At 40.9% G+C, this 25379-nt stretch overlaps 2 protein-coding genes across 5 annotated transcripts in view; both read right to left on the bottom strand.

The window, feature by feature from the left end:
• The window catches only part of wnt5b (wingless-type MMTV integration site family, member 5b), a 75803-nt gene extending 72072 nt beyond the window's left edge, over nucleotides 1–3731 (bottom strand). The window contains exons 1-2 of the mRNA XM_079624047.1: nucleotides 3479–3731; nucleotides 1201–2066 (exon numbers count right to left, since the gene is read on the bottom strand). The gene's annotated coding sequence lies outside the window, so the exon portion shown is untranslated. The remainder of the gene's footprint in view (nucleotides 1–1200; nucleotides 2067–3478) is intronic.
• Nucleotides 3732–10357: 6626 nt separating this feature from the next.
• Nucleotides 10358–25379, bottom strand: part of erc1b (ELKS/RAB6-interacting/CAST family member 1b) — a 184026-nt gene continuing 169004 nt past the window's right edge. For all 4 annotated transcript variants that reach the window (XM_079624519.1, XM_079624520.1, XM_079624521.1 and 1 more), the window contains one exon: nucleotides 10358–12221. In XM_079624519.1, coding sequence (XP_079480645.1) covers nucleotides 12084–12221 — 138 coding nt within the window. In that variant the 3' untranslated portion in view covers nucleotides 10358–12083. The remainder of the gene's footprint in view (nucleotides 12222–25379) is intronic.

The following is a 25379-nucleotide window of genomic DNA, read 5'->3' as shown; positions in this document are numbered from 1 at the left end:
AAGATGTGCCCCAAACTGAGACTTTAAAGACCGGTAAGTGACTCCGATTATTTTAGTATCCCGATTAAATTTAAATTTAGTATTTAACTGTAAAAAAGTGAGTCGTTTTAAACACTGGGCCATTATAAAATTAACAGGATATATGAAAACGATTGCTAGCCTAAATAAGACTCGTTAGGGGAGAACGGGGAGTGATGAAAACTTTATTTTTTTTTATTTTTTAGATTTGTTATTATCTGTGTGTCTTCAACTTTATATAGCTAGCTGCTATTTCCACATTTGTCGTTATATATTTACGTAGGCCTACTTCATAAATCTACAATTTACGTAAATTAGCCTAATGCCAAGTAGGCTACAAAGAGTGCGCAAGGATGCAAGCTTGGTTGTAACGCTAATAGAAAACATGCACATTGCGCGTGAGTGTGTCGTGGTAATTTACTTGCTCAAAATAATACTAAATTATCTATAAATTATCCAAATGGTCAACAAAGAGGAAACATTTATTTTGCAGGCAAAACTGCAATTAAAAAGGGATAACAAATACATAAAACATAACTGTGAGTGTTAGTGAATTGCACGGCTGTGTCAAACGCAGGCCTGTATATACACACGGTCCCATTATGTGCAAAGTGTTAAAACACACCCTGTCTGAGGTGTAAACTATTTTTTAAAAATGTAGATGAAAGCTGCTGTGGGTGTTAAAACAATAGATCCCACTGATTCAGACAATAGGCTACTCGTTTTGTCATTTAATATCGTTCAGCATGAACGCAAATCAAATGTTAAACGTGACTAGAAGTTATACTATTTTTTTACCTCAGTAAACCTGTTACATTTACACAAAGAGTCCTACAACTAGCAGTGTGACCTCAGGAAGGTGACATTGATTTTCCTCCTGTAACTAATTTGTGTAATTGCTCAAAGCGATGGTGCTGCAGCTCTCTCTCTCTCTCTCTCTCTCTCTCTCTCTCTCTCTCTCTCTCTCTCTCTCTCTCTCTCTCTCTCTCTCTCTCTCATGCCTTAAGCAAAAACATACTTTTGCAGGAACCTTGAGATGAATCGGGTTTATGAAGCCTGTACGTTTCGCTGATACCCTTCTCAAGGCATTTTCGCATTTTTGAAACAACCAAAAGCTCCAACCAACATCCTTTCCAAACAATGTATGCTACATCTTTTAGGTTTAAAAGTAATAGAGCTTACTTGTTTGCAGATCTCGATCTATCCGTTCAGTGTTGGTCTCTAAAAGTTCCTCCAAAGTTCCAGAGTTGAAGTCTTGACAGCTGAACTTGGTCTTCTGCTCTCCGTTATGTTCTTTTGAAGCGCTTACAATGTAGTTACTTTTGAAAGCATGAAACAATTCCACCTCCGATCACTTCAACATTGGCACTCGAGTTTCCAGTGTTTTTCTCTCTTTCATTCACTTACAAGATGAAAAACAGCTACTCCAAAACACGGCGCTGTCCATTGCAACAACAACAACAAAAAGTTCCGCGAAAATGACTCGATTGAATTTTTTTCAAACTTTTGATACACTCACCGGGCTACAGTGCATTACGACGTCACGCAACAGGTGTCAATTAAACATTCGATAGTTTGACAAGAGCGCAAACAAACGCGCTGCGCGTGCGGTGCGCAACAGGAGCGTCTAAAGCCTTTTCCTTCTTATTAAAGAAATTAGCAGACAAAAGCAGTCTGGAGTCATTCAGTCCACCTCACAGAGCTCATGCATTCACAACTTCTGCGCTTAAAACTTCAGTTCTGCATTAAATCCTCCTTTTGCGCAGGGAATACGGAAACCTTTTCAAACTTTCCCCCTCTTTTCGTTCCAGATGCTGTTCGGGCTCTTAACCCCAAACCTAAAGCAGACGACGAAGAAACTCCAGCGACTGCTCCAGTCCGCAGGCAGGGGGGTGAAAGAGTGAGTTTTGACTAGTTTGCGCTTTGCCTCCTCATGGGCCTGCCCTCCCCATCTCTCCAGCCTCGACACAGGGGAGGGAGAGAAACCGCAGTCCTCCAACAGCGCCCTGCCATTCGACAACACTTGAACAGCGTCCCAACCACTGCTCCTATTAGTCAGACAATAAAGTTGTAGTAATTAGTTTTTATAAGAGAGATGATCTTTATTGTGGCAGGCCTGGGTATACTTTGGGAAACCTATTTACAACTTTTCAAGAGTTTTGAAATACTTATGTACAATGTTTAATTTCTATAAAACGCACATATACTATAACTGGGCAGAAAACGTCGCACTTTTAGTTTTAGTTAAACCACATTTCATTCATATATTTACATATATACATAAATTAGTGCTGTCAAATCAATTAATCACGAATTGCATCTAACATTAAAGTTTGTTTATATATTTGTGTGTGTGTGTGTGTGTGTGTGTATGTATACACACAGTATACATATACAGTATGCACACATATACACACAGAATACTATACACATATATATATATCTATATAGGTAGGCCTATATATCTATATCGGTATATATATATATATATATATATATATATATATATATATATATATATATATATAAAGCACATCTACGCACACACACACACACACACACACACACACACACTAAATAAACAAACTTTTATGTTAGTTGCGATTAATCGTGATTCATCGATTTGACAGCACTAATAGTAAATATATTAATATATTTATATATATATTTTATTTATATATATTTAAATCTTGATGTCAAAAAATAATAATAAAAAAAAAAAAAAAAGTTTTAGGTTAAATATCTCATTTTAGGAGAATGGTTTAGAATAATACGCACATATAAGCATGACACAATAACACGCAACGTTTATATCGTTTAACAACACGGTTTTGACTAACAGTGCGCTGTAATACGAATCTGATCATTTTCATGCTGCACACAGATTGCATAAACGCATAAATACAACAATCATACTTTTGGCTCTGAGCTCCATATGGAGCGACTGAACCAACGGTAGATGACAATGGAGGACAAACACGCAGGAGAGGCGTCTCGGGTTTCCACATGTGAAGGCATTGCTTTAACGAGCGTGGAGAGGCCGGCGGGTCAGACCCAACTCCATTCCTCCAGAACACACACTCCTGAGTCACGGCGCACATATGGACCTGATCTACCGCTGCGTGCCCACCTCTGACATCTGGAGCTTTCTGCTGGCAATGAGTGTGAAAGATTCGGACTAAAGTATCGATAACATCTCAATCTGCTGAGCCCTTTTCCCATCCCAATTGTTGTAACAACATTGAGGGATGAAGGTATTATAAGGGACCTTCTAAAGTTTCACTTCGAACCGGTCTCTCGGTGGAAACGGCGAGCTGACTGACACGGCGATTGTCATGGGAATACGAGGCCTTTGAACCCTCTCCCTCTCGTCTGCCGTGGCAGATCAAATGTATGCAAAGTGTAAGCATGTCGAAACGGCCACGATAGAGACGAGCTAAAAACGTGATGCAGCTTTTACCTGACAAACATCCCAGGACCCACTAGTCCCGCGCATAATCAAACCCAGCTCCCGTCCTCAGGCTCTGACTCGGCTCCAAAACCCTTCTCGGAATTGCTCCATTCATTACCTATATATAAAATGAGTGCGAGCTTGTCGTCTTCACTGAAATAAAGCCATTTCAGCAGTTTCCCAGAGTGCGTCTTCACATTGTTCTGTTCCTCGGCAGTTGGATCGGGACAGACCGACATTCTTTCGAGCTGCCGTTTCATCCACGGCTGTTTTTGAAGCTCCAGGTAAGATCATCCTCTAGAAACCTGTCGGAGCTTGTAATGGCTCTTACATGTCTGGTTCTTTGTACATGTGTGCGTGCGTGTGCACTTAATAATGGCCTTGTAATTAGTTGTTTAACTCTCAACAAGCCTGTTAATTTCAGCAAGATCACTTCTGATTTACAGTCCAGGTGAAATCCCAGCGCAGGTCTGTCTGTTTATCTTTGTTTTTTAATATGTTTTCCCAAAAAAGACTAGTCAGCAGAAACTCTGTTCAATCCATCATTAGTCCTGCTTGCTAAGGCAAGTATCACTGTAACTATAAAGGGTAGGGATTTCAACAAACTGCCAACCTTAAGTATGAAACTTTAGGCCGCAACTCATCCAGCACCGACATGAATGACACCTCAAATCGAGCGTTTGAAGAAGAGAAGTGTGCTGATACTTAAGATTGAAAAAAAAGCATAATTGTTTTAAGGGAGGGAGATGATTCATAACCAGGGTCCAGACTGTCATAGAGAAATTAATACCACCATTGTGCATCGTGTCAGTGAGTTTTGCACGGGTAAAAAAACACTCTAGTTCTCACATATCTCTCTCATAACCTTCCCCTATGCGCCGTCACGTAGTTAGCGCGGATCTATATGCGCTAAAGCAAACTTTGCTTATGATAATGCCATTTCCAAGTAATACGGTTAAATTGTCGAGTGCAACTCACCACAAAACCCAGACAATGCACCGCATTCATGTAAGTGACGGGTCTTGTTTTCTTTATGACCTTCATGAAGTCAAAGTGATGTGAAAAAATACGCTTTTTTCCATGTTTCTCTATCCTATAGACAGCGTTTATTTTAGGCGCTTGCTGTTCTTTTTTCACTCTCTCCGCTTGCTTTCTGCAATCAGTGTGCCTTTGGCCACTACGGCTGAAACCACATCATTTCCACACCCACACACGGACCTCTTATCCTCTGCGCCTCTCTGTAAAAACATATGCAGAAGTATTTCTATATATACATGCACTTTAAACAGAAAGAGAGCTCTACAGGCCACTCTTGTTTGGATATAGGGCTTTATGGGATAGAGATGGTTGCCAATCATTGGCTGGTGTGCTTATCCAGGAGAAGCAGCGAGATGATTCCAGACTCCCTCATTCCTGAGGCGCACCAACTCTCTCTGCATCACGATCAGGGGCACGCACAGTGTAGAATGGGCTTGCTTTTAATTCATGAGGGTCAATATAAAGATTTGACCAATATCCTAAAGGCGAATTGGAATTTAAAAGGCACACTTAATTCAACTCTGAATGGCACAACCGTGGTCGGTGTGCATACGTCTCTACTATGCAGTTGCAGTATGGATGGCCTGTCTGGAAATGTGTTTATTCTACACACCTGCATACCTTGTACTTCATTAATGGTTGAGAAGTCAATTCTTCATGGAACAGCACATGCTCTGAAAGTATGAATCCGGACGCAGCTCCTGTGATTTCTGGACCAGACTCCGTACATAAGTAAGGCCTTCCCAGGGGGAAATTCCCTTGAATTTGGCACATTTAAATGGTGGTTTAAATAGTGGTCATATTCTTCTCATTGCCTGTTGTTTAGCCAGTGATTTTCCCTAAAGCGATGGGATCTTTCCCACTCTGCATGCTCTAGTCGCTACTTGATGTACACTGCATGCAAGTTGTATATCGTAAAATGAGGAGTGTAAACTCGAACAGGAACTCTGCTGGGTGGCCTAAGTGCTGATGTGTAATCGGCAATAAATCCAGTCCTTGGGGGGTCTGTACAAAAAGCTGGAGGAGGAAACCAAGACATCTCAACGGGACATCTGTGTTCCTTTTTTGTGGGTTGAGGCATCGGTATCAAACAAGTTTCTTTCTGTCTGGAGACGCACAGAAGACGGGAGGCTCCCGCTGAACACTGGGGATGCCGCCGCGACAGCACAGGTTACACAGATATGACTCTTGTGTTGACTCACAGTAATTATAGAACACATTAGCTCTGATCCACAAGCTAGTGAGCGATCCTGCTGTTTACTGTCTGCATAGGCAGCCACTCTTTGAACATCCTAACTAAAATGGAACGTCATAATATGACTCATTTGGAAGTGCCACCAAACATGACTCAACTGATTCCAAAAAGATTTAGCTATTTATAAGCATAAAACACATGGCTAACATGGTCAATTTTCAATTAGAGTGAAATATTTGTATGGATATAGCTGGTATTGAATGGATTTCATAATCAACAAGCATTCTGGGAACATCTTTAAGATACATGTGACTCTACAGTAGAATATGAAGTCAGCATATTTTACCTTTTGAATCAAGCGTGGCCTCCATTGGAGCACCTATATAACAGTCTAGGTGTGCAGCTTACTAAGTTTGGAACGGACACTGTAGAATATGAATGAATAACAGTGCATCGTAATTGACAGAAAAGACCAAAACACAATAAAGGACTGAATGAGAGAGTTTATATACATACAAAGGCAAAAGCTGAATACAATACGCCTTTTTGCTATTTTTCATTTTCTTTTTACAGAAATCTTTTCATCTTTCCACACAGACATAAGGCAATATTTTTTGTGAATGTGAAAAAAAAAACCACAAAGACATGAAAGATGACCAGCTTTGGGTTAAAGTTGACATGTTTCCATTTATTTTTCTTCATTAAATTAAAGGGGAAAGGGCGAGAATCCTCCTTGACAGTGTTTCAGTGTACTGCGTAGAAAAAGAGCATGAATCATTAGAAAAGACAGACCTTTACTGTGACAGAAGGCAGGGTTGCTGGAGCCAAGAGAACATGAAGTGAATGGGGTGATATTGAGGTCTGACACTCTCTTAGCGCAAAATCCAGAGGAAAAAAAGAAGATACCGCATGAAGCGCCAACTTCAAGCTTTACATATTCTCGCATATAGGCACACAGAACTTTCGTAACACACTGTTACCACATTGAGTTGAAATGAAGATTAGGTCCTTGTGAATAATGCTGCTTCATTCAACTCTATTATACACTTAATAAAGGCGTCTGTTCTGGTGTCTCATCTAGCTGGAGTTGGTTTGGGTTTGACCTCTTATTGTGTCAATTAAGGTTTAAAGGTTTAAATAGAAAGCAAACATGATATAAACAGTAAAAGGTCACGTGACCTGGCTTTGGTTGCTGATGAACGACAGGCAAGTTATTATTTGTGGCACTTTCTAGAGCTGACTAGCTTCGTTTGGCACCGAATTCGCTCAGATGGAGAACGGAAAGTCAGACATAAACTTGCCAAATCCTTCAGTGGATGTTTTATGTGGTTTCATGCTTTAAACAGTCTCAGTCCATCAAACTAAGTGGAGGGAAGTAATGCATGAAAAATGTGGACGTGTTGATGGACCGTTTGGGTAAATAATGACAATTCAAGATGAGTTAATAAGTAAACAATTTAATAAGCAATCTACTTAGGAGGCCATAAAAATTCTGAGTGTGTTTACGCGTGCAATAAATGACTACGAACGACGAATGAGGCTTCGTGACGAGTGATGCTGATCATCTGACCAAAAAGGTCAACGCAACATGCTTATTATCTCCTGAAAACGCATAAACGATGCTAAACCTAAAATAACACTGACTTTCCAGCAACCCAGAGTGCTATTAGGATCACAGTTCTCAAGCAAAAGGTCTTGGCATCTCTCAGTCCCCTCGAAACACGGTCACAGATGTTTCTCCAGCCCTCGAGAACAGACATACATATTTTGTAATATAAAACACGCTGCGGTTTTCAACATTGCAATCACGCACACTATCAAGGACTGCAAAACAAAAACAAACAATCCCAAAGGGAAAAGAATAACAGCTGAAAGGTGAGCTGGAATCCAAACCCAGCGAGATGCGGAGAAGATAACAACAGTACATCATCAACCACATGGTAACAGTTTTGAAAATCTTTGTTAACAGCTTTGATTTGACACGTAGAAAGGCTTCTTCTTTCATTTTCATTTCAAGACAAATGTTAGCGTTTCTAGATCATTCTTTATCTTTTTTTTCTTTTTAAAAGGCAGACGGCCATTTTGTTCAGACGGATATATTCTCTTCCCCAGACGCTTGTGCAAATTGTTCAGCCATTAACATATATAAATATAGATTTCCGTATGCGTGTACAGGACGTCTCTAGCAGTGTTCTCACAGTTGTGCCGAGGTATTTGTCTTCAGTAACAAATAAAATAAGATTATAGCATCTGTACGACAAAACTCAGGAGGCCAGGATGGCAGCACTACTGATTAACGCTAAGAATTATGGGACATAGAGAGACTTTAAAAAGTAGACATTGTGATAAATGTCTATGTTATAGGACAAAATAGGGTTGAATAAAAATCTAGACAGCAAAATGTGAGACTGGAAAATATACGCATTCGAAGTCGGGCCGTCCCATGCTTGCTCGTTCTCTCTCACCCTCACAGACATGCCTCGCTGAGCTTAATGAGGATGAAAAATGCTCATACTAGAACATGAAGCAGAACCTCATGCTCATTCACACTCGTGGCTGAACACAGTTTCAAGCCAGGTAGATGTAAAAAGCCAAACGCTATGGAAAGTCAGCTGACCACATCCTATGAGCCGCTCCACTATATATTAACAGGAGTGGCGTGCGAAAGTTTTGGTGTGAAACGAACGCAGTTATGCATCACGGTCACAAAATAAATATACTACCCTTCTATGAAGCCTGTATAGGGTTATATAGGGTGATTATACAGAGTGAATTCAGGTATATAGTGCTATAATGCATTATACGAACTGAATTGGGCCATTTTCTAACAATTCAGCTTATATAATGCATTATAAAACTTAATGTACTTTTGAATAATTACGACTAGTTTTAATGCACTATAATACTTATCTAATGGTTACACCTTCAAATAAAGTGTATTAAAAATGTTTAATAATGCATTACAGTCTTTAAAGGTGTAAACACTAAAACTGAAAACTAAAACTGTTATAATCACGCAGTGTTATAAGGTATCGTGAATACTGTGATGTATACAGGCTTCATATAAAGGGCCCCAGAATAGTTGTGTAGCTTTGGTGATTAGCTAGAGCGGAGAACGCCGGTGTAGATCTCTGCAATTCTCCAAAAAACACACAGAGGAATCACTGAGACCGGGAAGCCTCCGAACATACGGAGCGATCCGAAGCCTGCAGGGAATTTCCATGCTCTTCTGTGTGATTAGGTCTGCCTATAACCAGCAATCACACAAATAGCAGAGCTCCAGAGACACACTCACTCAACACACAATAACACCCTCTGCAGAAGCGCCGGGTCATTCTTTCTCTGATCTGATCCCGGTTATCACAGCGTTCCTTCTCTTTGTTTTCTTAGTGAATTCTCCGGAGTGCTCTAAGCCGAGCGGCGGTAAGAGGCCAGCTCCTGTACTGAAGGACATAAATCGCCAGAGCGTCTCTGTGATAGTGAGTGTGTGCGCCAAGGGTCTGTGTTTAGTCTAAGCGGGAGATTCAGCCACGCTGCAGATAACTGAGCCCCATGTTTCAGAGACCCACGGGTGACGGCCAGAACTGTGTTTGTGTGTGAATGAGATAGCAGGCGGAAAGAAAGCGACGGAGATGAAGAACAGGATGAGCCTCATCCATCAGCCGTTTCATTTTAAAAGCCCAACAGAGCTGCGCGTCACATTCATGTCCTCATAAGGAAGTCCATCAGTGGTAATTAAGAGCATAAAACCATAAAATACTTTACAGAGATGCATTGTATATGACTGCAATAAGATCTACGGTGCCAAGGGTGAGAACGGCACGCGAACGGGCGTTTTCTTGGCATTGCCCACATAAGCGGGAATATGATGTTAAAGTGTCCCCATATACCCATAAATGTAGCATTTGAGTGAATCTCACGAAACCAGTCAGGGACATAGAAATCAAAAGTTATATATTGTTTATGAAAACAAGTAGTTTCAAGAATATTTTCACAAATTCTCATAACTAATGTGAAAAAATATATTTAAATTGTAAAATGCCTAGACCAATTTTGTATTTGTTTTACTGATTTTAATTTATGATAAATAAAATAAAATATTGAATATTCATTTAATTGATATTTACGATTTGCAAAGGATTTTTTTAAACTGTTATGCTGTACTTTTTGTAATCAGAATCTTATAAGCAACACCATTGAGAATTACAATATTAATAACAGTAACAATAATAATAAAAACAATGCAAATGCCTCGAGAATTTTAAGGGAAATGTTGTTGTCATGAAAATAATGATTTTGGGGTAACATATGACCTAAATGTGTTTTCATGAGATTCACCCAACTACCCTTCTTTTAATCTAAATCAAGAGACAAACAAACATGAATCTCTGGAGGACATTTGTGTACTAGTTCTATGTGACTCACAGAATGACTCGGAGGTCAATCAAGTCTGGCCCAACGTCACATGTGTGTGTGCGAGTGGGAATGGGCATGAGGAGAGGTGGTGTGGTGATATGGGAGCGTGTGGGAGAGAGGTGATTATATTCGCTGTGATCTCGTGCTGTTTGTCTTGTCTGTCGAGCTTATCGTGCGGAGAGGAGTATGACTAACACAGCACAGCAGGTCAGAGTCATAAACTACACACAGGCATGAATGAGGGAGGGATGAGGAGATAGAGAGAGAGAGGAGCAGAGGGCACGTTACGCCCAGTGTCATCCGCAGGGGCAGCGGGAGGGGAAGTTGACTCTGGACTTTAAAGCAACGGCCGATCCGCGCGATGAGGCAACCACGGTTATCGCGAGTTGAACGAGGTTACGTCTTATCACTCCTGTGGTCGGTCCAGAGATGGACACCCAATGCCACCGGATATAGACCCATATAACCATAAAGTGAAAAAGGATACACCTGCCGGCTGTGCTAACAGAGGCGCCCGGGTCTGAGGAGGATCATATGAAGCCAAGCAAAGAGAGAGAGGAGCATGATGGTACATGCAAGATGCTTGGGATCAAAGCTTGATGTTATCTCTGATGGGGGGATCACAAAGCAACCGCAAAAAAACAAGTTGCATCTGTTAAAAAAAAAGAGAGAGTGGAATAAAGAAGTTATCTAAACAACTACTCTTATTTGACCCTATCCATCAAAAAAAAGAAAAAAAAAAAAGAAAAAAGAAGAACAACAACCCTGTAGTCTCGAACTCAAGAGCGAGCAAACTGAGAAACTACTGCCAGTCTTCATCCCAGTGTGAGACCACATAGTTTTCAGAGTATGGAATGAGTGATAGGTGCCTATTTTCCTATTCCAGTGATGTGTGGCAGCTGCTCTCTGATGAGGCACTTCTACGTCCACAACATCTGCGTCGGCAATACACCCACTGTTTTACCGCCCTCGGCATCAGAGCCGGCCACGGGAAAAAAAGAAAAACATAACCAAACCAAACCTGCCACATGCAAAGACAAATGTTAGCAGCAATAAACCTACAACTTCCAAGGCAAATACTTTTCTTCCTCTCACCTTTAACAGACACAAACCAGGGCTGTGGTTTCTCGAGCTGGTGACAGGTGCATTCGGGATAACATTTCCCATATTGTCCGTTTCAGAACTTTTATGAACGAGACTTTGGGAGAAAATCGGCCAGTAACCAAGTCAATAGTGAATTCCCAGATGGTGGGGGCTGCAGTAATCTAAACCCGCTACTGACTACGATAGTAAAAGTATGTTTAAGTCCTCACGGACCGTCTGCTGGCACAACCGGAGCATTAACCAAGTTCTGAGTGAAACCAGATGGTTTGAAAGTGCAGGAGTTTTGCCCTGCGCGAATGACCCATAATTTAACGTCAGTAACACAGCATCTACAAAAAAAGGGGGAATGGGCGAGGAGGAGGGGGGGTCTAAATTTCTTCAAAACGGTTTCAAAATCCTGCAGCTTTTAAGAGCAGTGGCAATAGTGTATATCAAGATAAGGAGACTATTTCCTGCCCCTCACAGAGAGAGCCACCTCCTGCAGGACGCTTTTCAGAGGCAGACTAAATAAGTGAACATGTCTTATAATACTGAGCTTCTCTGTTGCTCATTTCCTCCTTTCGGTTCCTTCTTTCCCGTGTTTATGCGAGTGTAAACAGGATTCTGAAGGTGCAGAGAGGATGAATGTGGTGGTAGGGGATGGCAGAAGGAAAAGCCCACCATTCCCACACCCCCAAAGCCAATCCAAGCGTGCACTTGACTTGTGAGCTGTCAGTCTCTCCCGTATGTGTCGGTCCTTTGAATTGTGCATGAGGGTGAGGGTGAGAGAGTTTGTGTTCTGGCATCCTGTAAAACGAAGTGAACAACAGAAGAAAGGGAAGGAGAAGTGTGAAGAGAGGAGGGGGCAGGACTGTGGTCCGGTCAGCACGACTCCTCCAGAGCGTTGACCACCTGCTCCAGGATGTCCGGGCAGTGATCGGCGATCTGCTGCAGGACGGAGTTTGCGTATTCCTGCAGTTCTGCGCTCTCTCGTTCACACTGCTCCAGCTCAGATTCCAGCTGGGGAAACACAAAGATTAAAAAAAAAAGTGTTTATTAATATTACTTTTTAGAATCTATCATCCTAAATCATTCTGTTTTTTGTTTTTTTTTGGCTGTAAAATGACCAAGCACGGAGTTAAAGCAAAAACCTAAAGCATCAAGGTGAAGTTGTAGATTTTCCAGTGACAAAAAATTCTTAGAAGATGCACCATTCATTCTTACAATTCAACTGGAATCATACATAATATTCCTCATTCTGCGGTTTCACTTTCACGTGTGTTACAGTGATTTTACCGCTTTGCATTAAAGGATTAGTTCACTTCAAAATGAAAATGTATTGATAATTTACTCACCCCAATGCCATCCAAGATGTTCATGTCTTTCTTTCTTCAGTGGAAAAGAAATTAAGTTTTTTTGAGGAAAACATTTCAGGTTTTTTCTCCACACTTGGACTTCAACCGCAACCAAATTGTTGAAGGCCAAATCAATGCAGTTTCAATGAATATTTGAAGTGCTTCAAAGGGCTCTGCACGATCCCAGCTGAGGAATATGGTCTGTTCTAGCGAAACAATCAGTCATTTTCTAAAAAAAAAAAACCCATTTATATACGTTTTAACCACAATTGTTCGTCTTGTGCTGGTGTGCCAGGCATTACGTAATCACGTTGGAAAGGTCATGTGTCACGTCATCTGTCTAAGTTATTTGTCTGTGTACTCCGGTTCAAAAAGGTAGGGAAGGGCGAAAAATTTATCTAATTTTCTCCTCCAACTTCAAAATCGTCTGACATTTTTTTTCTTTTCGTGACCTTTCCAACGTGATGACGTAATACGTAGCGCATCTCAGAGATGGTACAAGATGGGCATTTGTGGTTAAAAAGTATATATATATATATTTTTTTTTTTTTTGTTGTTTTAGAAAATGACCGATCGTTTCGCTAGATAAGAACCTTATTTCTCGACTTGGATCGTGTAGAGACTTTGAAGCTGCATTGAGACGGACATTTGAACCTTCTTTGAACATTGGAATATTTGGTTGCAATTGAAGTCCATTCTGTGCAGAAAAATCCTGGAATGTTTTCCTCAAAAACCTTAATTTCTTTTCAACTGAAGAAAGAAAGACATGGATATCTTGGATGACATCGGGGTGAGTAAATTATCAGCAAAAATGTTTGTGAAAGTGAACTAATCCTTTAAGCCTAACACCCTTTACATCTTGACAAAATAGTAGCACTATTAGGTAACACTACATTTTACAGTGTCATTGTTACACATTACAAGTAATTACTGTATTAATAACTATAAATTAGGCATAATTAGATTCAACTAACCCTAAAACAACTTATATTCCTTACCGTAACCCTATAGTAAGCACATGTACTTTTATGTTTAATTACACTGTAACACAGACACCTTAAAATAAAGTGTAACCCACTATTAATGTTTAATATAATACAACAAGACTAGTCTCAGTGTTAAACGTCTGATGCATAAGGCACACAAAATGGGAAACAATTCGGGAGTTTCAAAGTCGTCATGTGATTGGTAGAATTCGTCAGGATTTCCGGGAGACGTGTGTGTTGCATTCTTTAACGTTCTGCCTGGAAACAAAGCTGTCATGGAACCCCCTCATGGAATAAGAAAGCTGTCATTGACGATAAGTGCTAATCAGGATCAACTGAACGCTGGATGTTCAAAAGTATGTGAAGTTCACGGCGCCATTGTTGCAGTAAACTTGCACAACGTTCTTTAATGAATAATTTATTAGATGCACGCTGGTCTATTATCGTAAGGAAATCGATGTTACATTTCCACGCCCCTGAACATGACGCGGAACCAAACGAACTGTGATTGGCTGCTTTACATGTCTTTCAGACATCCTCTAGGGCGGTCCTTGGCCAATGAAATCTGTGAAGGAGTCCAGACCTTCTGCAGTCAGTCTGAAAATCTGGCTAAGTGAGACTACAGTGAGATTGACATACAGTGATGTACCATCCAGCACACTGGTTCCACTCTCCTCCAGTGTTGAAAACTCAAAGGTAACAAGCGTCCAGAGAACTATTAAACAGCCCAAAGAGAAGGGAGTCTAACGAATCAAACTGACAATGAGAAATGAGAAAGCTGTGGGGATGATGCTGCAGACAGCAGACATGTGAGCTCATGAGAGGGTTCTTCTCTGTCTCTCTCGTCTAGCCCTTAAAACACCACTGAAAACAAATCACCTCACCAAGCACTTCTTTTTAAATCGTTATATAAAATTCAACACTTGGAATTTGCCCGAAAGGTTTAATTTTCCGCTCATTAAAAGAAACTTAAACTAAACAGAGGGATTTAACATTTTACAGCACCTCTGTCTAATGATAATCACAGGTGTGGTTATCTTTAATGCTCAAATCCTTTTTCCAAATGATTTCCGTAGAGGTTTGGCTAAGGGATGTGGAGAAATGAGAGGAGGGAAGGGGGATTCCTTAGCGCTGGCAGTGCCAAGCACGCCAGGAAATATGCCATGGCAGAAGCAGGTGCCTCTTAACTAACTAAAACACACACACACACACACACACACACACACACACACACACACACACACACACACACACACACACACACACACACACACACACACACACACACACACACACACACACACACACACACACACACACACACACACACACACACACACACACACACACACACACACACACACACACACACACACACACACACACACACACACACACACACACACACACACACACACACACACACACACACACACACAGGAAACAGATGCTAATGTGGCCAGCAGACTGTTTATTTTCATTCAAATGATTTAAAAAGACAAAAATATACTCTCATCAAGAGGACTAATTATTCAAACTGTGTGAGACAAAGAGAGTAGGAAAAGATTAATAAAGGGAGCTGAGGCATGTGCGTGGATTATCAATTACCATAATCACTATTTTTGTCCTGTTTTCCAGTAAAAACATTTAAAGATCTTTAAAATAAGAACTTGAGAAGCAAAATTGCATAACACAATAAACTAGCATAGGATACTAAGATAATCATTGTTTGATAATCGAGAATGTTACTGTTATGTTTATTTTTCTTATCCCGTTGGCTGGCCAAGGGAATCTGCAAACTTTTTCTGCATTTTCTCGACTGATTTTGGGGGGAAATCTGTGGACGTTTGTGCAATTGGATTTAAATATGGTAATGTGTGTTAAGTGGATACTAGACATTTCCCGGTAGCGGAAACCATAATTAATAAACAAACATTCAAGGGTTGAGGTATGTGTAAAATGAATGTAAAAAGGTATGTAATTCAATATTCTCTAAAATGACGTCTTCATATCTCAAAAAAAAAAAGGTATGACTGGAAAACAAGAAAATACTGCTTAAGATGTGTACAAGCTTCTGTTTCAGTTTTTGATGGAGAGCCCACTGAACCCAGACTGTCCCGGGTCCCCGTCCGTGGCCTCTGTTTGGCCCTATCTGGACAATCAGTGTTTCGTGGCTCTGTACTGCTTTTAAATTGCTTTTCGGATTTGAACACGAGCCACTGAACCAAAGCCCATAGAAAGTGGAATATTTCACAAAAACCCACAAAAGTATTTTCTTTGGCTCTCCTGGCCTATGAACGCCAACTTTAACAAGGTTAATGATAAAGACATCTGTAACAATAACTGGAAGTAATATTCATACATCATAAAATATGTTTCCCTTTCATGTGTGTTTTTGTGTAGGTTTGGATCGTGCAACTATTTCATAATTAATGAATCAAAACATGCCACGGTGGGTCACCGGGGGCAGGGGGGGGGCGATCCGTCAGACGGGTGTTTGCACAACTGTAGGGCAAACACACTGGGAAGAGAAGTCCCGCCCCTTCACAAGCTAATGCTAATGCTACGCTAGGTGCTTTCAGGGTTTGAAAAGGGAGGTGACGGACATGCCAGCGAAAGTCTTTCCATCTCAGGGCCTCTGAGTGAGCGAGGGGGCTGGTCAAATCCTGGATTTCAGACCGGGCCAGGAATTAAGTAGGCATAGTAATGCAAAACAGAGACACTTGTGTCACAAAATGCCACGCAAGAAGGAAAAGGGCTACCTGAGAGGTCACAAAAGGAGACAAGAAAAAGACGAAGATCATATGACCAAAGTAGATGAAAAGCTTATGATTATAGTGGTCAACATATATCAATATCGATGCCGATAGATCAGGGATGCCCATGTTCAATATAAAGCAGATATATGCGCTACTAATGACTGCAAATGTTGCACAATGTTTACTCAAAATGCACAGAATGGCACAAACGGCAATAATTTTTTTTATAGATTAATAGATACTATGCAAGTTCATAAAAAGTGAGCACATTTCTCAAGAAGCAGTATATTAAAAATAGCACATCCTAATAGAGCATTGAAAACAGGGGCGGGTTTAGGTGAGGGCCGCCCTGGTCCGATTTAACTTCCCATGATCTCGTCACATGTGACGACACTCCTGGGATCCTGGAGTCTGACACTTTGGCCAGGAGAAAAGTGAAGACGTGATGGAGACGAACGAGTGAGGGAGAGAGGAGGAGTGTATTGAGTCATGAGAGGAGGGTTAATGAGCCTCATCGGGGGCTGATGTATGGGCCTGCGTGAGGGCGCTGCTTGGCAGAGCGCCGCTGCTGTAAGCCCCATTAAGCGTAGACAGTGGAGAACTGGAGGAGAGGGAAGGACTAACACTGCCACACGTTCGGCCTGCTTGCAGCTGGGATAGAAGAATCGAGCGGGCAAGCTAAGGTCAGTGAAGACAATGCTGCTTTTAGGGTGCTGGCAATCAACGCGTTACATCACACAGAAAGCTCAGTGAGAACACCCGTCATTCACAACATTTTACACATCCCATCCCATCCCGTGGTCATTTATTAAATATTTTGGCACATTTTTGTTTTAAGCAACCAACAACAGTGCAGCACACAGTTCAGATTATTAAAATTAATTTAACAGATTTTTTTTTTAAGTTGGCAGATCAGGTCTTGTATGGACATACGATTGATCAAAATTGAAATTGAAATCGCGATATGGCTTATTGTGGTTATCAAATAAAAAAATGTTGCGAGTTAATTAAATAAATAGATGCACAGCGTGTTTCAAGGGTGAAACAGCACTGTTTTTTTTTTGTTGGTTTAGTAACAACAATAATAATAGTAGATTTAAAAAAAATAATGTATTCCCCCTCCCCCAAATCGTATAGCCCTACTGTCTAGATTAAAAATCACATTTTTTATGGAAAATAATATATGATTTATGTTTGTGTAACTCTCTCTTCCAGAGTAGCAGCTCTACACCTGGCTTGTGGTTGTTTTCCTGAATACTATTTTATGCAGTGTTTACTCCTCATAGTTTACATGCAACTACTTTGCCTATGTATAGACACAGTGCCGCTTGAAACAGCTTCGTATATAATAATTTATTATAATGGGAGCAATCTGTTGTCGCATAGAGCTAAACATGCTGTGACTATGTTGCAGAGAAGGGATTCAATTCTATTGCTCAAAGTTCATAAATTACATTAATAGAGTAGCAACATGTTATTTATATGGAGTAATTAAAGTAACATACTCATAACTTCCAAAACGTAAAATGGTTACATTAAAGGCTGGAATACACTTCACAACTTTTAACAATCTGAACTGATTTTAAAACATAATGGCATCATACATTTGCTAAACTTGTAAATGTTACAGAGAAAAATGGCGCATCATACACTAAACGACTGAGGTTCACACACTACTTTCTCATCATCTGTAACACAACAAACTGATGCAGAAACATGCGCCACTTTGCTAGGAGATGCACGAGAAATGAAAACTAAATTGGTCTAAAGCTAAAACAAAATCTGTCTGTGTAAATCATACACCGTTTGATTTTCTATGTAAAATGTTAATGCATCTAATATTCAATTAATACCTGAACAAACTTTAGGTGCAACAGAGACACATAAGGAAGAATATAAGCTCCCCTGTGTGACAAAAGCATACAAGGACTGTCAATTCCTATTTTATGACTGTGTGCTTAGCAGAAATCGTCCAAAAACAGAGCTATAAAGATAACAAGAAAAAGGGAAAAAATCTCATTATCGGTCCCCACGCCAGCCTTGACCTGAAAACGTAAGGGAAAAGCGAGAAGATGAGGGAACAGGCGAGAGAAGAGCGCATTATTATTTGTTATCGCTGCAGATTATTATCAGGTGTTATTGTGTGCGCATGGTCAGCCTCCTCTGCCTGTCTTGATAAACAACAGCTACATTAATGAGAGAAGAACAAACACAGCAGCGGACCATCACAGTCAGACAATGACAGTAGAGTCTGGAGCTGGACTGTGCTGACTCAGAGAGGATGTGTTTCAACAAATGCTGTGCTGCACATTTACGCCTGGAGTGGCACATGGAGATCAAACGGCTGAACTCAAACCCTTCGAGCAAATCCGCTCTCCACATCACCCGGGATAACACAGCCTCATCTTTGCAACATGTTCTCCTCCAGATCCTCCTATTTTGTGGGAATGTTAACTAGCCAGGTCTCAACGCTGAGGAAAAGATGTCAATCAGGAGGGTCCCAGGCCTCGGCTAGCGCTGGAAACAATCTCCAATCAAAGAGAAAGAGAGAGTGTGAAATAAAGGGGGATCTGGGGTTGGGGGAACTGACCTTCTGCTAAAGCAATCAAGACTTTCTTCAATAAATCTGCATAAAGAAAAACGCCATTAGCCTTTCCCCTAAATGTGACACGGCTACAGTATTTTGAGAGAAAACAATGACTCCTTTAGCAGGAAACGGCGTTCTTTTATCACGGGACCGTATTAAAAGGTCCTCATATTTTTTGAGAAGGAGGAGGGTAGCGATCCACTCTTAATTTTTTAAGAAAATTCCCCCAAAAAACCTTTGGGCCACCTTTCTCTTCTAATAAAGTAAGATGAAGTCACTAAAAGCTCTTTTCTTGAAGGTTCCTCTCTCCAGGCCAAGCTTCAAATGCTCCCCTCCGGTGTTCTTCTGTTGGTTATAGTGTGCCGTTACGTCTCCCGTCCCAACTCCTGGATGGAGCTTTTTATTCACTTATTTTTCAATACCACACAGGAATGAGCTGAATTGTAGTCTCGGCCCCAGATGGCAAGACGCCCATTGACAATGCATACTGCACGTATTACTCTAATCTGATTGGCTTTACACAATTTCAAGAGTGTATTAGTCAACCTGGAAACAAACTCAAGATGTGGATGAATTAAAAACTGTATTTGCCAAAGGTAGACAGGTTAATAGCACCAAATAAGTGAATCATTTTAGGGTGTGTTAATTCATGTAGTTTGGTTCTTTTGGTTCTTCTGGTCCGGACCAAAAATAAAATTATACTTTTAGTCCTGGTTCACTTAGCATACACGGTCATTTTTAGAAAAGATAAATAAAAAAAGATTAAAAAAAAGCTTTTATTACAAATATTTTGTGACGTTACTTACAGAAAATTCAAAACAATGCTGTGAGCTGCCCAGAAGTGAGAGCTTAGAAAATGTGTAAAGGAGTCAAGCGTCAGGAATTCCTCTGTTGCACACAAGCAAATATCTGCTGCAAGGAGGCGCGCTTCCGAAGCCTATACTGAACTGTAATGACGAGAAAAAACTGTCATTCTCATGACATCACATCCTGTTTTTGGTGCATTTAGATATCTTTGGTCCATGTTGCGTTAATATTTCAGTCGAACAGCACCAGAGTTCATTTGGGAGCTGACCACTTGTTTAATGTGCACCAGGGTTCGTATGGCGTTCACACTTATTCAAATGAACCAAAATAACAGAGCAGTCGCATCATTAGTCTCACTCAAACTAAACCAAGTGTGAGCACACCCTTACTCTTTGTTTTTGGCACTTAGGAGCAAGTAAACTAGATAACCATACTACTTTGGATGAAAAGAAGTTCTGATCACAAAATCTACACCCATCAGTCAAAAAGTCTCTACCCGTCTAACTGGATGGGTCTTTGTTAGTATGAACTGCAAAAGCATGAACCATCCACTTTTGTCCCTCTTCCCACTGCAGACGCAGGTCTCTGAATGCAAACTCTTAATGGAGAGTTTTAAGAAGAGGATTTATGCTCCATCCTGGCTGCTATGGTCGGGTGGCTACGCTACAAGCTCTTATCTTTGAAATCTGCTTCATCTTTGTTAGACTAAACCCTTCATTATTCTCTATGCTCTCTTAACTCTAGCCTTATCCTTCCCTTGGCTCGTCCTGTTTCTTAGCAGACACACAAACATATCTCTAAAAATGGTCTCTCTGGATCGTGTTCAGCTCATGACGAGCTCTTTCCCCACTTCCTCCTCGTTAGAGCAGCGCCTCTGCGGCTTTATAAGAGCAACTTAAACTGGGATCTCTCTCGCCCTTTCTCTGTTTGTCTTTCCCTTGCTTATCCTCTTACTGTACTTACAGCATCCTAGTGGCTTAATACACCATTTTATCTTTCATTTCTCCCTCAATTTCTGAACTAAGCACTTGAACTCGACTAACCCCAGGGCTGTTATGCATACTGTCTGATTTGAGCCAATCAGAATGTAGAGGGCGTGGCCGTTTATAAAAAGCGACTGTATAGCGACCGCATCTGATTAGAACCGCCCTCAGCCTCATCTGCGGCCGGATCTGTGCACCCCATCAGTCAAGTGTAATTGAGTTTCAGGGGGGAATGCTCACACACGAGTCGCACCCCTGCCCGCAACTTTGAATGAGGCTGAAGGACTTCAGCGGAGGGGGGGCACATATTACGAGGTATGTGGTCAAGTCAGGGACGCAATCACGATCAAAACCCAGATTGAAATAACTTCAGTGTTAACACCCACCACAAGTTGATGAAAGCCCAAGTTTTGATTTTTTGCGCTGCTTAGATAATTTTCGTTTTTGTTTTTTTTCCCCTCCAATGACTCAGCCCAAACTGCCGCAGGGCCTTCAGGATGCATAGGGATAAATTACAACCACATTCCTCCACAGGCTCCGAGCGGCGCAAACTTTCCTAGCTGCTCCTAACGATCATGGCTAGACTGTTGTGAATCCTCGTTTGCAAACACACAGGAGACCGAGCAATGTGAAATTTCACCACCGTAGGAGACAAAAAACAGCAACGTCAATGCGCCAATCGGTTTTCAGTGGTAACGGATCTTAATGGAACAGGCCCCACCCTAAACAAACCATCCCAATGCTTAGCATGGAAGCACTCAGCCTTTAAAAGAGCCCAATAGGGTATTAAATATTTGTGGAAAATAACCCACTTCTCAAACACGAAGTTTCATAAAACCCTTCTCAATTCTTAACGGCTTTTATTAATCTGATAGGCCCTGAATGAGCTGTAAGACTCGTAATATGCCTGCCTACTGGCTTAGACGGCGAGCAAGAAGAGGAAGGAGTCAGATACATCAGGGTATCTTTTTCCAAGCCAAAGTTCAATCTGAAACAGATGCTACGACTACGAATGGTGTGGGTTTTGTCGCATGTGAACACGCAAATAAAGCCATCAGAAAAGCAGTGCCACAGACTGACAGCTCCCCTCTTGGCAGGATGATTCATCAGCTGGCCGATAGAGAGTGACAAACCTCAGAAATATTTCGTGTTTAGACTGAAGCCCCGGTTTTCATTACTTTCAAAGGACGGGAGAACAAATAAACATGTATAAATATATAAATTGAAAAACTGAACATAGCAACGACTGAAATGTTCGGTTCTATGGCACGTCAGCTGGTGCAGTTTATGCTATTGTGGCTCTGTCGCTGTAACCCAAGCCAGCAACGAGCTCGGGAACGCAAAAACCCGATTCGTCAGGGCGCGAAAATCACAATAAACCTGCTGAAGTATTTCGCTGTTTGCCTTGGCGGCTTCCAGCTGAGAAGGCTCAATCGCGCTTATGGTTTCATCATTTGGGGGTATTTATTTCATATATTATTCTTCCTCTCGCCCCGAGTCGAATGTGTTGCGAGACGTACCCTCGTTCCAGCCCCGGAGTCTGAGTTGCTTTCATATATATTCGCTGGGTGGGAAAATATAGGAGAAGCGAGTTCTTCTAACAGACAAGCGCAGGGCACAGAGGGCTCATCTCACATTGCTTTGAAGACGGGGCCGCGCTTTCCCTCGCTCTGGATGTTTAGGGGTCGGTTGAGAAGTTTTGTTGGTTTAGTCGGTCAGCACCCCCTCAGGATTAGCACTCGTTGAAACGATGTATTACAAAAACAGCGTTTGAGAGTTGGATTTAGAAAACACAAGACAAAAGAAACCAAAGCAACAGGACGTGCTCAAGACTTCAGTTCAGATTAGAGTCTAAACAGCAGATTGTAAGTCTATGAGATTTTTTTTGTCACTTTATCATCCTCCAGGTAAAATCTGTGAAGGAAAAGCCACAAATCGAGATCTCGTACAAGTTTGTCTTGCATACGGTGAGGGATGGGTTATATATCAAAGATTTAGTTTCAACAATACTACTAGTAATGCTTGCAATCAACATATTAAAAAAATCAATAAGTGGTCAGTCTATGACGCCTCTATGTCTCACCTCCCGTCTCTGTGATGTGTTTGCTTTAAGGAGTGTTTATTCATACAACTGCCGTTCAGATGTTTCAACTACGTTACACTGTCTGCACCCACACACCCTTTATGACTTATAGATGACTACTGCCATTACTGATACACGGCATGACTTCAACAATGATGTGAGCAAACGAAAAAGAGACAAGAGACGCTCGTAATACAAAGGCCCACTTACAGCAGACATATGCGCCGGCTCCATGTGTTTTCATTAATCGTGGCTGTGCGGGTTGTGGGCTTGTTCCACTATGTTTACCCCCATTTCCTGCCCGTTTAAATTACACTGCACTTACGCAGCCCTGGATTCATGGTCCTGTCAGCCTCCAGCCCGCCCCACTGGGCACAGGCGCACTGCAGCCGCCAACACGGCACATCAGGGACTGATCCAGGACCAGCTCCTGTTGCTTTTAACCAACAGTCCTTCCCGAAGAGCCCACCGGTGGCGGTGCATCAGAGGAGGCGGAGTCTCCTCAAATATTTATTCAAATAAATGTAGGAACTAAAGCAGTGCTCGAAGTGGGCCCGTGCGCAACCGAGGGGGACCTTGAAGTGTTTATCCACTTCAAGCACTGAACTAGAGTGACATAACATGTGACGGGCTGCACTTATATTAAAATTCTAGTCGAGAAGAATAATCCAGTAATTATTTTCAATTAATATCCTATATTAAAAAAAACAAAAAAGTTAAATAAATGAAAAAGAAATACATTAAAAATAAAATTAATGGTAAACGCTACAAGTTAATTTAGGCATAATTATAATGTACAGTACGACAAAATAATACTTATTTTGAGATTTGCTAAAGATTACATTTAACAGTGTTATTAAATGAGTGTTTTTTAAAGATTAATTGAGCATTTTATAAAGTGAGCATTATACTGTATTACATCAAAGGTAACTGAAAAAAACAATTAGATATCCAATACCAATAAATTAAAAATTACACATCCATAGGTTAAAAAAAGATCTGTAATATTAGCTGATAACTGAAATGATACTGTAATGCATTGAGTTTTTTAATATTTGTATTTTTTGTGCTCTGATTCATCTCTTGTAAAAATATATGAATTTTCTTTTTCTTTCCTGTTCTAAAATCCAGAAAATCACTGCACGAATGGCAAAACAGGCCGATTAGTAAACTGACCAATCCAAATAATAGGTTTCGAAATGTGGCCGAAAAAGGCAAAACAGAAAATAAATTAAATTGGCAACCTTTCAAGCCAATTAGTTTCTGTTTCACTTGCATATGCAACAGGTGAAGAAAGACTAACTTAGCCAAAATACTGACAAAGTCCAAATTATTGAAGGATCTCATAAAAAAGAATGACGTCACGTGCCATAAAAAAACAACAACCCTATAATAAAGGAGCAGAGGATGGAACATTTATCACAGTCCAGAAAGAGAAAATGATTATCATAACCTACTACAATCTATTTGATTTAAATATCAACCTCCTTGGAAAACTCCCTCACGGACCGCCACTGGAGCCCACACAGAGATCTGATGCCAGCTCTGACAGGTGTGAGCCTGTGAATCATCACAAAATCTGCATGAATCCTTATTGAACTCTTGATCTATTCGAAGGGGAACGTCTGAAAACAGATGGCTAAAGTAAACATCTATCGGAGTGCCAATCGGAAAGGAAACCGAGAGGAGAAGTGAGCGAAAGACAGATGAAGGTGCGCCGAGAGCGGGAAGGAAAAAGAATGGAGGACTCAAGGCCTAACAGATTATTTCTGTTCCAGCCCTGAGGTCATTAATAATCAATCTTCTCTAGTTCATGTTTTATTCAGAGTGACCCGTAAAATGCAAGACTCTCCCCTATTTATACAGCTGGCTTTGTGCTGCCAGATCACAGCCAGATGACTTTGGCCAAGGGCGGTCGAGCACTCCGCTTCTCTCCTCCAAGATTGTAAACTTTACATACTGATCTAAGATCAGCAGTCTCTAAAGTAAACAGAAGACTCAAACGTTATGAGAGTGGAGGTGAAACTGGCCACAGAACATAACTGACAGTAACTTTCATCAAACAATGACTGCTCATCACAGACACATCTGCAGTGCAGGAGTGGGGCGTCTCACAGCTGCAAACAGTGTCACAGATGATTGCTTTTCTCAAGGAATTATTCATAATTGGGTATTGAAACCAGCAAAAAACTCATGTTATACTTATAATGTTAATTTGTATATATGTGTGACTGTGTTCATCCATCTATCTATCTTTATGATATCTGTACCACAGTATATTTTGGTAAGGGCATATTTATTACTCACGACCCAATTACCCTTCAGTTAAACTCTAAAAGGCCCTATTAGATGTACAATGCACAATAATTTTGTTTTTGTTCCTGAAAACACCAATTCTTCATCTAAATGGGGTGCGTTTTTGGTGAGTCTATTGTCTTTGTTGGCTCTGTGGGTTGTATGACTGAGTGGTTCTTTCAGCACCGGCTTAATCACCTTCCTGCATTCCAGCCGTTTAAACAGAGATGCAGTAACATCCTGTGAACAGCTCAAACCAAATAAAACAACATTACGCCATAAACAGAAAAAAAAACAGGCAGGGAGGACGAGTAATAAAAGAA

The sequence above is a fragment of the Phoxinus phoxinus genome (genome assembly GCF_949152265.1).
Source record: "Phoxinus phoxinus genome assembly, chromosome: 9".
Taxonomy (NCBI): domain Eukaryota; kingdom Metazoa; phylum Chordata; class Actinopteri; order Cypriniformes; family Leuciscidae; genus Phoxinus; species Phoxinus phoxinus.
This window is presented reverse-complemented; position numbering and strand designations above follow the sequence as displayed.